At 30.3% G+C, this 12,926-nt stretch overlaps 1 protein-coding gene across 1 annotated transcript; it reads left to right on the top strand.

Moving 5' to 3' along the window:
• The first annotated feature begins 725 nt into the window (after positions 1-725).
• Positions 726-10,605, top strand: LOC127736840 (low-density lipoprotein receptor-related protein 5-like). Its single transcript, XM_052247427.1, has 6 exons — positions 726-883; positions 4,761-4,973; positions 5,623-5,744; positions 6,763-7,023; positions 8,439-8,536; positions 10,065-10,605. The coding sequence occupies exons 1-5, from the start codon at positions 819-821 to the stop codon at positions 8,507-8,509; spliced, it is 732 nt and encodes a 243-aa protein (XP_052103387.1). The 5' UTR covers positions 726-818; the 3' UTR covers positions 8,510-8,536; positions 10,065-10,605.
• Positions 10,606-12,926: the final 2,321 nt, after the last annotated feature.

Raw genomic sequence — 12,926 nt, 5'->3', positions numbered from 1 at the left:
TTTATCGGAATTGGTTATTGTATTCTGCCTTATTGGTCAAGGTAAGTACTAGAAACATTTTCAAATCAAATATTACTAATTCAATTAAATCAATCGGCAAAAAATACCAGTAACACCCCTAAAATGATGAACGGTTGAATAACAAAAGGATGACGTAATGAGACAAAAGTTTATGTTACCCCCTGCTATAACATTAAATAGAAAAAAAAATCCTGTAATTTCCTTGAAATTTACAAAGTTTCGGAATTACTTCCATTGAATATGCTCAGTATAAACATGAAATGAATCAAACATATTTTATCTTTGCGCAAATGGAAGACTACATGAAATAATGTACATACATCTGTTCATTTAAATCAAAACCACTGACAGAGTTTTTGCACGGCTTCTTAACGTCCAGAGAACGTGGCGCTTCTTCTTCATAAATCATCTAATTCAACGTCTCACTTCTGACCGGACGTGGCCTCGTCCTTGTACATTCCTTACGATAAAAAGATAATAAAAATGTACTTCTACATTTTATGTGGGAAATATAGACGGATAACATAATAAAGAAAGAAACGACAAACAAACCAGTTCACAGTTTTATAGAAAACAAACCTGTTTTTTTTTCTGTGTTGATTCTACTAATAAGTAATAAGTTATGAAATTATGAGTAAAGAATTGTGACAATTATGTAATATGTAATCTTTTTGATTCACATTCTAGGTGTTCAAGTTAAGCTTATTGTTTCAACACGTGGTAAGATTACAGAAGTCAACTTGCAGACTAAGGCTGTTACACATCTTTTGACCAATCTGGGAAGTGAAATTAATTCTATGGATTATGATTATAAAAATGGATATATTTATTTTCCAAGATACAGTAAAAACGACATTTTAAGGTATGTCAAACTAGTTGTAACTCTTTTTGAAATATTTTTTGAATGATAAATCAAAACGAATAATCCTTATTATGCATTTATAGTATTAAAGTTTATGCGTATATTTGAGCCATTTTTTTAAAGCCCCAAATGTTGATAGTTGAAATTCTTAAATTTTAACATCAAAACTTAACACGCAAATTTCAATATAAAATTAAAATTAATCAGAGAACAATTGAAGGTCTTTCCACCCATAAAGATCTATTTTGATATAGAACTATTAAAATTCGGTTTAAAATATCATATCCAGCGTCAAATGATAGCTTATTGTCCACTGATTCCAAAAAGATATGGTTTCTATACAATTTTTTTATAAATAAGGGAGATAAATTGTTACTTCCGGTTTGAAAAATGTCACTTCCGGGTTTTTTTTTATAGTTTACTTGATACTGATTCCAAAAATATATGGTTTAATATACTTTTACATTAAATAAGTACAAAAAAATAGCTACTTCCGGTTTACACATGGTCACTTCCGGTTGTTTTTTATGGTCAAGTGGCGTGCAACGTAATGCAAAAAGTCTCATGGCTTTATCATGTATACATATGAGGTAAAAGCAAAGGTCAATATCAAGAACGTCAAATTTACCTATGACCTTCAGCTCAATTTCAAGGTCATAAACCAAGGGCTTCAAATCAAAAGACCATAGGTCTTAATTATATATGGTTAATGAGTTACATCACTATATGCCTAATTTTTAATATAAGAGGGGAGAAAACTCCAATGTAATGTTAGTGTACCCTTTCAACCAAAATTTATGTGTTACGACATGTCGCAACTTACAATTTAGTAAAAATATGTTGTCGATATCTTATACGGTTTTTGAAAAGAATTGAAAATAAGCCAAAATTTAAAATATGACCTTGACCTCTGACCTTGACCTTATTTTCTTTTTCTTTGGACCAAGGACCTCAAATCAAAAGATCCTAGGTCTCTATCACTTATGGTTGACAAGATAGAAATGCATATCACTTATATCAAATGCATAAGGGGAAATAACTCTCATATGGAGTGTTCGTACGGCTTCGGTCAAAATTGGACAAATTATGGGAAGGATATAACGAGCAATTTTATAATATAAATTTGTCGCTTTCTAATACGGTTACGGAGGAGGTGCAGTCACAAGGAAAATAGTGTTCGGGAGATAACTCCTACAAAGAAAAGTATTCGGTTACGCAGGGTGAATTTCAAAGGCTCATAAACTGTTCGATATCATATACCAAACATCTAAGCGACATCTTGCGAAACAAAATTTATACGCAAGAAATAAAAGTGGCGGAAGAAGAAAAAAAAATAATAATCAGAACAAATACAATAGGTCTTTCCACCGAAAAGTGGAAAGACCTAATTAATCATATTGTCTATAATATATATCTTTTTGCCATGACACTTGGTCAACTGTATCAAAATTCATTAGGCTTTGGTCATACTAAGTTTTATAAAGATTGGTTAAGTCTTTCTATCCTATTAGGTCCGGGAACACAGTTATCGTCCCTTGTTTTTCGTTGTCTACGAATATAATTCCTAGTGTGGACAGTGTGTTACTTGTGATTTTTTTTATACCCTTTCTAGAGTTACTTTTTCATGTTTTATGCCTCAAGTAGCAAGTCGAGAGATGAAACTATACTGTAAAAAAATTTGGGTCATGTTTTTCATAGTAAAGTATTGATTTGGGACAGCTAAAAAAGGTTAAAAATTAGTATTTCGGAAGCTGTCAAAAGAATTCAAGACCAATGAAATTGTCCATATTTTGAGTAAGACCTGATGAAGGGTTTTATAATTTTAATATAATTTGTCCCAAAAGTAGAACACCACACTGTAAAAATATTATTGAGAAAGCGCAGGTGGGATTTTTTTATTCTCCATTTATTGTCTAAAAGAAATGCACTACGAAATAACTGTGTTCTTGGGCCAATAACTAACTAGTATACTAGTATTACACAGTTTCGTTTATTTAACACAAAAATGTCACTACAGACACAGGTGTAAGGGACGAGTTGGAATATATGAACACCGTTATATGGTGTTAAAGGAAAATCACCGTTAAAAAAATGAAATTTTTTTAATAGGGAACGAAAAATCGTCCTTCTTGTAGTACAAGCATGTGAGTTTCCCGTGTAAACTTGAAATTTCTTTATCTAGGAAAGGGCGGTTATAACCGTTTATATATGATATATCTAAAGTAAGTTCTTTTTTGTAAATTTAAGTAGTATATTTAAAAAAAATCTTGAATATTTAACAAAAACATATGGTCAAGGTAACTGTGCAGTACAGGAACACGACTGTTATTTAACGGGCGCGATTGGATCCTATAGTAATACTTACATCCTGTCGATCGACTTTATTGTTGAAACGTACATAAATTTTGTCATGGAGAAAATATTCAGGTTCAAACATCTGATTAAACCTCCAGTGAATATATCCAGCATATTTTACAATTTTCATTAGAGAAGAAGGCTTTATATGAGTTTCGTCATATAAATATGCAATCAGATTTTACAACGACCATCCAACTAATTAAGAACACGTTTGATTGTTAAGGTTGTGTAGAAATGTAGTGTAGAGTTGGAAGGTAAAATCTGTCAACCTATTTGAAACAACCACCAAAAGCACGTACACTTTATCTAGAGTATCAACAGAATGTTTTACACTCCAAAAATAGTTCATTCCACTAATTCCATATTATTTATTACTAACGATAATTATAATGTTAATGAACTAGTTCAAGGCAAAGAGCGATTAGTTGTAGTACACTTACTGAAAGCTGATATTTTACAGGTTGTTTGTGTTTTTCAGTTACCATAACATAGTAAGGACTTTAAAATAGTCAGAAGGGGCCTTTAGCTTGGATGTTGTGATGATATGATTTTTTCATCTATGACTTTCTGTGCAGTCCAAATATCTGTCATACAAGTTAGAGGTTTAGACCAAGTTATATCCACCATTTACTACATGGGGAAATGCCTGTACCAAGTCAGGAATATGACAGTTTTTTTTCCCATTAATTTGATGTGTGAGCTTTGGATTTTGCAATTTGATAAAAGACTTTCCGTTTTGCTTGCAGTTTGGTATTTTTGATATTTTACTTAGGTAGAATAATTTTAAACTATTTCTTAAGAGCTTCTTTGTTCATGCGGTATGTACGGTTTACCACCTCGAATGTATATACCCTTTTGACCAGGAAGAGATGACCTTACCTGTACTTGCCAAATTTTTTTTAATCATTTCGGGTCCACAATGCTATGCTCTTCAGCTTCGTAATTTGCTTTGCTTTTTTTTACTTTGTTCAATACGAGGGTTAATGATGAGTCTTTTGAAGACAAAAAGCTTATCTGGCGGATAAAATTTCAATTCTGGTATCTATGATGAAATTATTTATTTATTTATTCTTAAATTCATTTCAAAATGATGAGCTAAAATATCCACAATATTCATACATTTATCTAAATAAAATAAATTGTTTTAATACAATGAAAGAGCATATTAGATCTGCAATTTTACTAAAGCAAAATGTTTTGTTCTTCTCTCAGGAGGATTGGAACCAATAGTTCTGAGACATCTTGGCAGTCCTGCCTAGACTGTGTCCAGCCACTAAACCACTGGATCGGCTAGGCTTGATAAAAGCATAGCTTTCGTTAGTCGAGTAATGGTTTTCTCTGTCGGCGTTCTATAGGGTTGTTATATATATGAATATACACCTCTAGCTCGTTTTCTGCTTCGAAATTATAATTCATTTGTTTTAGTTGAAAGGATTTCATTCCTTTATATTAGATACACACGAATAATAAGTTACTTGGGTTGATGATAACAATTTGTTTTGTACTTTTCTTTTTTAAGATTTCGTTATCCATCAAACTATACGTACCAGACAGAAAATGTCACAATGGCAAATAACCCAATAGGTATAGCAATTGACCCGTTATACAACCATGTGTATTGGATAGAACGATATACGGGAAAGCTTTACCAGTGTAATATGGATGGATCAAATCAATTGTTAATATTACAGGATGATCCAATGTTTGCTTTAACATTAGATATTGCTAACAGGTGTGTATATGTCTATCCAATATAATATTGAAAATTATGATTTAAACAATGAAAAAAAAACCCCAAATACTGCTACATTGTTTACACATCTCTTGGTCATGAAAGTGAACGTCTATTTCTTGATTTTTTTTCTTGAACCAAAAAACTAGGTAAATTGTGTCATCATCCTAAAAACCATGCATTTTGTAGCCATGTTTGACTTATCATTTGAAAATAATAGTTTAAATAGAAATGTGGTTTCTTAAAATTGCTTTCGTGTCGTTTCGCTCTTTGACACAACAAAAAGTATGCTCTGTGACTCGTACATGTATGCAAGGACTTTTTTTGAGAAATTTTTATTTTAAAAAGAAGAGCCTCTCGAACGAATAACAATGCGTTTAAATGTGAAATGTTAAAGGAAATATCCTCCTCAAAACGATACGACAATGCCAAAAACATCGGGCAATGCAAAGGTGAAAGAAAAATCCAAAGCCGAACAGATACTACATGTATGTTATCTTCTGTACAGAAAAACCTAAATGTATGAAGTGTACTTAGTTTGGATTTGGATCGAAAAATAAAATATATAAACATTTCAAAAATGAAGTGCTACACATAGATTTGCACCTTGCATGAAATTATTTAAGTAATTTGATCATTTATATTACAGATGGGTGTATTACAGTATAATTGACACCACAAACAACGTAATAAGGCGAGCTAGATTGAATGGGACTGAAATAAAGACTTTTACAGATGTTCATACACAAACAGTATCTGGTTTGAGCATAGGTATGCTACCCGATCATAACTTAAATGACTATAGCACAACAATACCATAGCGGGATGTAGAAATACCGAGCCACGCCAAAAGTATATAACCAAAAATGGACTAAACAGTAAAGGTTAAAAATTTACAAAGAAAATAAAGATGCACAACGTCAGTACCTAGAATCTATACTTCAAGACCGTGATCCATTAACTGTGAAGTTGATACGGAATATTCATCAACAAGGTCTTGGTATCTTCCAATTTTTTTTTAGAAAAAGGACGAGATGTTGTTTTTTAACATAACCCTGGTTCATCAACTTTCTGCTCAGACACTGATTACGTTTCATTAAGTCATAGTAGCAGCCACAAGCTCTTGAATGAGTAGGGAAATGTTTATCCAGTATGCAGGTTAGATTGATATATTGCTGCTAATGTGCGGGAAATTTATAATTTCAAAACTAAAATTGTCTCTTTTGTCACAGATTCTGGTACTGAGACGACTGCTTATGTCAAATTACAGGTAGAAGTCTAAAATTAAGGCTGAGGAAGTTGTGTCTGTTGTTTAGTGAATTTCTAGTTCTGGATGATATATAATTAGAACCCAATAAAATAAACTGAATACAATAATATTACGAAATAAAAATGTGGAATTATAATTTGATCAGTTTAATGCATACGCTATTGTCTACCTTTCCCGTAGAGGTAAATCCGGGAGTTATATACATCTGCAGTAAAGGTTAGAATAGTTAGGTTCTAATACTTTCTGTTATTGAATGAAGAAGTTATGTGTACGTTACAACATTAATTATGACATGTTAAGTCACAAGATTATTGTTTACATTAAGCCAACTCTATCTGAGAGCATGGAACACAAACCATAATAGATGGCGTCTTTGAGATCATCAACATATATCATTACAGCATTACATGCACAGACAAATTATTAACTTTTAATTCATAAACATAGAGAATGATACCAGTTTAACATTTTTTTGTGAATGCATGGAATAAATTATCAATAAAACAATCTTCATATTAGATTCCAACGAAGGGCACATTTATTGGATGGAGTATATAACTGGAGATTTGATGTCTTCAAATATTAAAGGACCTGCCGTATCACAAGTTTTCATGACGAGTACTACCAACACAAACAGAGGCATTCATGCATATAATAGCATAATATACTGTTCAAATAGCAATCAAGTACAAAAGGTCACAGTTTCATCAGTAGTTACAGCAAATGTCATATACACAGACAAAGAACAAATTTATGGTGTATTTATTTACAATGAAAACTGTAAGTATGTTAACCGGCATCATCTTTTCTTGAAAACAAACATATATTTTTCAACACAATGGATTGTTATTTAGTTATATCATTGATACTTTCCATTTGCTTGGAAATATTTGACACTTTGAACTTGGAATTTACAGTTAATTTCAGATGCAATGCATTCTGCAATAAGAACATTCTTATATAAAGATAATATTAAATAAATTAATATATACGTTTCTTACTTTCATTATATTTAAAATGCAAACAAGCAGTTGTCTTTAAATATTTTGTTATTTAATTTGTCAAACATTTTGATATATTGTTGTGTTAGCACCACTATTTTAATTTGTGGAGCTATCTTTTTTAAAATATGTTGTAGCTGCTTGATGCTACCGCTTCCACGCATATGATTATACTCGAAAGCTTGAAAATGCTTATTACTTGTTTCATACAGATAATGTTAATTTCACCCGAAATTAAAAGATTATTTTTTTCAATATTCTCAATGTTAACCTTTGTAGTTCGTATTTATTTGTTGTTGCTATTATTTTATTTCAAATGAATGTCGGGGTTGGAGATATCTAGTAGGATTGTAGAATGTTGTATTATATCTTGACACATTTATGAATAATTTAGTTTGCTTCAAATACCCCTAATCCTGTCTAGAATTGAAGAATCGCGTTTCAAGATGCATGTTATCAGTATCAAATATTGCAGTTCTTTATTATCATGGTTATATTAAATCAATAAATATCGCCCCTGAATAGTTGTATGTCTGCTAACATGTTTGATTATACTGTATTATTCCCTCTTCAGTTACTCATTTAATAAATGTCATTAAGATATGTTTAAATAAACAAAATTACATAATTAGCCGTTACATAGTTGCTATACCTTTGTATATATCTATTAACCTTTAGACGATACCTATTTTCGATATATATATATATATACCTTAATGTTAGAATTGTTTTTATTTCTTTGTATTACGTGTATAAGTGTATTGTTCTCGTGTTTGCTTTGAAGAGATGTTTAGTTTTAATTTACATATTTAGGGACAATACATCTTTTTTTTTCACTCCAGTGACAGATACTTGTGAGTCAGATTTCTTTATTTAAATTGGTAAAGTTGGATATGTCCATTTTCCAAATATATAACTGTTTGATAACTTTATCAAAGCTAGAACTGAATTCATGAATTGACTACTACATGTAACTACAGCACTTAAATTAAAAAATCAAATAAATCGTGACACTGTAATATGTTATGTGCGCATGCACATTTGATGGAAAGTATTAATCAATGTATAACACATTTGTTTTTCGAATATAGATATATGTATATATGTTATAAATTGAGACAAGGAAACACAAAAAAAGTGAAAAATCTTTTTATATTAATCTAATGTGTTTGACAATACCCTAATATGTTGTAGCTTTCAATAAACAGAAAATGCAGAGGAGTCCAGTACGCATGGATGCAACCGATAAAAGAGAATTACAATAATCATAACAGTCTTTCTTATCGAACACTGTAAGTATTATGTTTCTCCTTTGTGCCTCAATACATAAAATTGATTTGTTGTTATATTCACTAAAAACTGCTCAGAGTCTGAAAATATCATATTCTGTACTCAACCAATTAGGCAATTGACAAGTCTCCTCATAATCTTAACTGTACCTAACTGTACTTGACCTTGGTTTAGACTTTACTTACTAAGTTTGATTGAGTACTTGATAATCTTGTTATAATCTGAATACGGTCTCGACAAATGCTCGACCAGTCTCGACTCTGTCTTGACCAGTTTCGACTATGTCTCGACCAGTCACGACCAATCTTGACCTTTAAATGTAGTCTCAACTGGTCTTCATTCGGTCTAAATCAGCGCATCTATGTCAATTATATATTGATCTCTCAAAATGCCAGGTTATTTGGTAGTTTGATTTATTGCTGTCAAATTAAATGATTTAATTAATAGGCATAAAAAAAATACAATTTTCAGTTCAGACTACTTTCAGATAGTCCTCTTTAAAGATGTCTATAACTTATTCAAATCAACTTTGATTTTGAAAAACCCTACACTATCTCAATTATCTGTTGATTTTACAAAGAGTAACGTTATTTGGTAGCTTGGTTGATTGCTGTCAAACTTAGGGAATTATTTAATAGGTAAAAAAGCTAGAATTTTCAGTTCAGACAAAAATTCAGACTTATTCAAATCAACTTGGAATTTCAGTTATCTCAATTATAGATTAATCTTGTAAAATGTTAAGTCATTTGGAAGTTTGATTTATTGCTGTCAAATTTAAGGATTTAATTAATAGAAAAAATACTAAGATTTTTACTTCGGACTAAATTAAGATAGTCTCCTTTGAAAATTTCTATAACTTTTTTAAATCAACTTGGACTTTCATAAAACTCGTCAGCTATCTCAATTATATATTGATCCATCTGAACCAATTAAGCTACCAAATAAGCTGGCATTTTGTAAGATCAATATATAATTTCAAATAATTTGTTTCACTTTTTTAACAAGTGAGCATTAACGAGTAATGACTCTTTCTAGATGTTGTAATACATTATGCTGGTCTGGTAACTTCCTTTGTTGTACATGTGACTTAACATTACACGTACAAGTTTTAATCGTGAAACGTGTATATTTGCTTTTTCCTCATTCAATAAAATTGATTATTCTTTAATTCTTTATATCAGTCGTTTCTTGTTTTGATAAATCAGTCAATTGATAATGCATGTGAGCAGTTATCAATCGCTTAATAAAATAACTCAAACTTAAATAAAAGAAAAAAAAATCAAAACTTTGAAAATGTGCCCAAAGTATAGTAGGCTGTTGAAAATGTGTGCGTTGGTTCATTTTCTATGTAAAAGGTTTAATTTGCTGCTATGTCCTTATATCCTTTGTCTTTATTATTCTAAAATGTATCTGCTTGACAGCATAGTTAATGTATTTCTGTGAGTCAATACCATTGTTTGCATTTCTCAATTTCGTGCAAGCAAAAACCATAATGAGGATCTAATACATTTGTTTTATTATTTATTATAGATTATGATTATGGTCTTGCTAAAAGAAGGTATGAAACACCTTAGAACTAGCTGTTTATTAGCCACCAATAACTAGAAATTCATGACATACCATCGTTGAAGTAGGAGACTTTATCAGATTCAAAGTACCACGGTTGATTCTCAAACAAACGTGTTGTGCATTCTTGAATGTAATGTGATATCAGATAGGGAATACCCTGCTTGATTCTTACACAAACGTGGTGTGCTATCTTGAATGTATTGTGATCGCATATTAATACATTTGTATTGATATATATATCAGTTGTATCTGTATATGACTTAGTTCATAATAAAAAAGAAACTTAACAACAAACACACCAAACTTCATGGAAATTCGAATATGGAGATTTCATCAAAACCGACAAAACCAAACACTCGACCATATCAACCAACGGTGCCACTGGAAACTAATTAACATGTGTTTTAAGGTAACATGATCTCTGATCACATTATCGTGTATAACAGTGTTTGTTAATGTTGTGTTGAGGTCGTTATTCATGTAAATAAAAAGTCAAGCTTCACACTAGCTGAATTCTTTACAGAAACTCATATCTGCTTCAAAAATGGTAGGCAGTTTCGTTTCCAACTGTTCTCAAGCAAGGTAATATCCCTTTAATCCGTTAAAGGTCATGGTAATTCAATAAGAGATTCTCAAAATTGTTCATACCGGTAAGCAATGAATCTCTATTTCTGAAGCAAATCCAATATTGTGTAACCATACATTACCCTACATATTGAATCGAAACACAATTCTTTCATACGACTGTTGTTTATCGCTGTTTACATCTGATTAATAAAATTTGAAGGTAGCACAATATAGAACTCCAAGGTAAATTAAAAAAGGGTAAGTTCATATAAACTGACAAAATCAAACACTAAACATCGAACAAACAAAAGAACTATGTCAATTCGACCTGCTTTGATACGATAACTGCACTTGAATTTTTACGAGATAACATTTTTGTTCGCTATGGAGATATTGTATATCGTCAAGTTATCGGAATTCAAATGGGAACTAACTGTGCACCACATATTGCAGACCTGGTTTTGTATTGCTATGAGTTACAATGTATGACTAAAGTTAGCAAAGACCCATCGAAACAACATCTGATAACAATTTTAGATATTGGATGATGTATTGGCTCTCAATAATGACGACTTCAGTATGTACACTAAAGAGATTTATCCTGCTGAACTGACTTTAAATAAAGCTAATATTAACAATGAACACTGCCCTTTCCTGGATCTTGATATCTATATCTTTATCGGGAAGCATAATACCAAAATTTACGATAAAAGAGATGATTTTTCATTTTCTATTGTTAATAATTCATTTTTAGATGGTGACGTTCCCTTTTTTTTTTTTCTTTTTTTTTTTATTTTATAACTTCCAACTAGTGAAATAATTTCACTTATTTCTTTTTTCTTTAATTTTTTTTTTTTTTACATAATTAAATATTTATTTCAAATATTGGCGTGTTACAATATCCTTCAGGAGTTCAAGCTCCTCCTGATGTTCCCTGTTACAATCCACTAATCACTCAGGGTAGTGATTAGTTGTAAAATACATATTACATTTGTACATCAAATATATATTAAACAATATCACTTAATATGACTATTCATATGTTTTCTAATAGTTGCTAAAATATTAATTTTAATTTTCAAACATACTCTTCTATTGAACTCATTGAGAAAAATTAAGAAAACATTGACATTTTTTGTCTTTTGATCAGATATGTAATAGGCTTTGTAAATTGAAAAGCCAACAATCGTTAAAAAATAGTTAAAGTCAAAATATTCTTCGTCAAATTTTTATATCCAAATACCAAGTGTCTTAGTTTTATCTTAAAAGTTGTTTTACTGTCCTTTAAAACTTCATTTATTTCATTCCAAAAAAGTTTTAAATACGGACACAGTATAAAGTAGTGATCATAATCCTCTTCTTGTGTACAAAAATTACAAGAACTATTGTTTACAATTTTCCACCTGCATAAAAGTTTCTTTGTAGGTAGAATATGTTGTAGTAATTTCCATCTAAAAATTCTAAGTTTATTTTCTTTTAAATATCTGAATAAAAATTTATATAAATTGTTTTGATATAACACATCATCTATATCAAATATACCCAGCCATTTTTTTTGGTCCGATAGCTGGTTCAAATTTTTTATTTATCAGAGACTTATATAAAAGTTTATTTGTTAGTGATTCTAGTTTTATAGGTGAACCTTCCAATATAAATTGGTTTTTTTTTTATATTAACAATACTTTTTACAGAATTTTCCGATTTTAAAATTGCTGCCCGGTCTTTTGGTATTGATTTCTTTACTAAATTAATTTTAGCTATCCAGTTTGATTTATTTTTTAGTTTATTTAAAATTATGTCTTGAGAAATACAGCCTTTTTCATCTATGATATCATTTACATAAATAAGATCGCTTTTAATCCAATTTTTTAAAAATATAGCTTTATTTTCAAATTTAATAAATTTATTGTTCCATAATATTTGTTTTCTTATATCTGTAAATGTTTCTGTTTTTTTTGTTAGACTTCCACCAGGTAATTTTCAACATTTAATGATATCTTAATAAAAATCTGGAATGTGTTCAATGCTTTCGTCTGGCTTATCCCCACTGTTTGTTTGAAACACTAACCAGTTTGACCCAAAATTATAAAAATAGTGCTGAGGTATAATTTTCCAACCTCCTTCACAATCATTTACTAGTCTTTTACCCACATAGCTTTTAAAGCAGTGAAATAACTTCTTATATCTATCATATCCAATCCCCCCTTTTTATAGGGACCAATAATTGAATTTCTTTTTACTTTATCTGGTTTATTA

The sequence above is a fragment of the Mytilus californianus genome, unplaced genomic scaffold (assembly GCF_021869535.1).
Source record: "Mytilus californianus isolate M0D057914Y unplaced genomic scaffold, xbMytCali1.0.p SCAF_38, whole genome shotgun sequence".
In the NCBI taxonomy this organism is placed as follows: Eukaryota; Metazoa; Mollusca; class Bivalvia; order Mytilida; family Mytilidae; genus Mytilus; species Mytilus californianus.
Note: the sequence above shows the minus strand (reverse complement) of the source record. Positions and strands in the feature narration are given on the sequence as shown.

Bases quoted from the DNA above. Each gene is read 5' to 3' on its own strand.
- LOC127736840 (XM_052247427.1), top strand. From the start codon at position 819: ATGGATTATGATTATAAAAATGGATATATTTATTTTCCAAGATACAGT. The intron at 884-4,760 runs GTATGTCAAACT...TTCTTTTTTAAG, and splicing joins AGTAAAAACGACATTTTAAG to ATTTCGTTATCCATCAAACT. The intron at 7,024-8,438 runs GTAAGTATGTTA...AATATGTTGTAG, and splicing joins ATTTATTTACAATGAAAACT to CTTTCAATAAACAGAAAATG.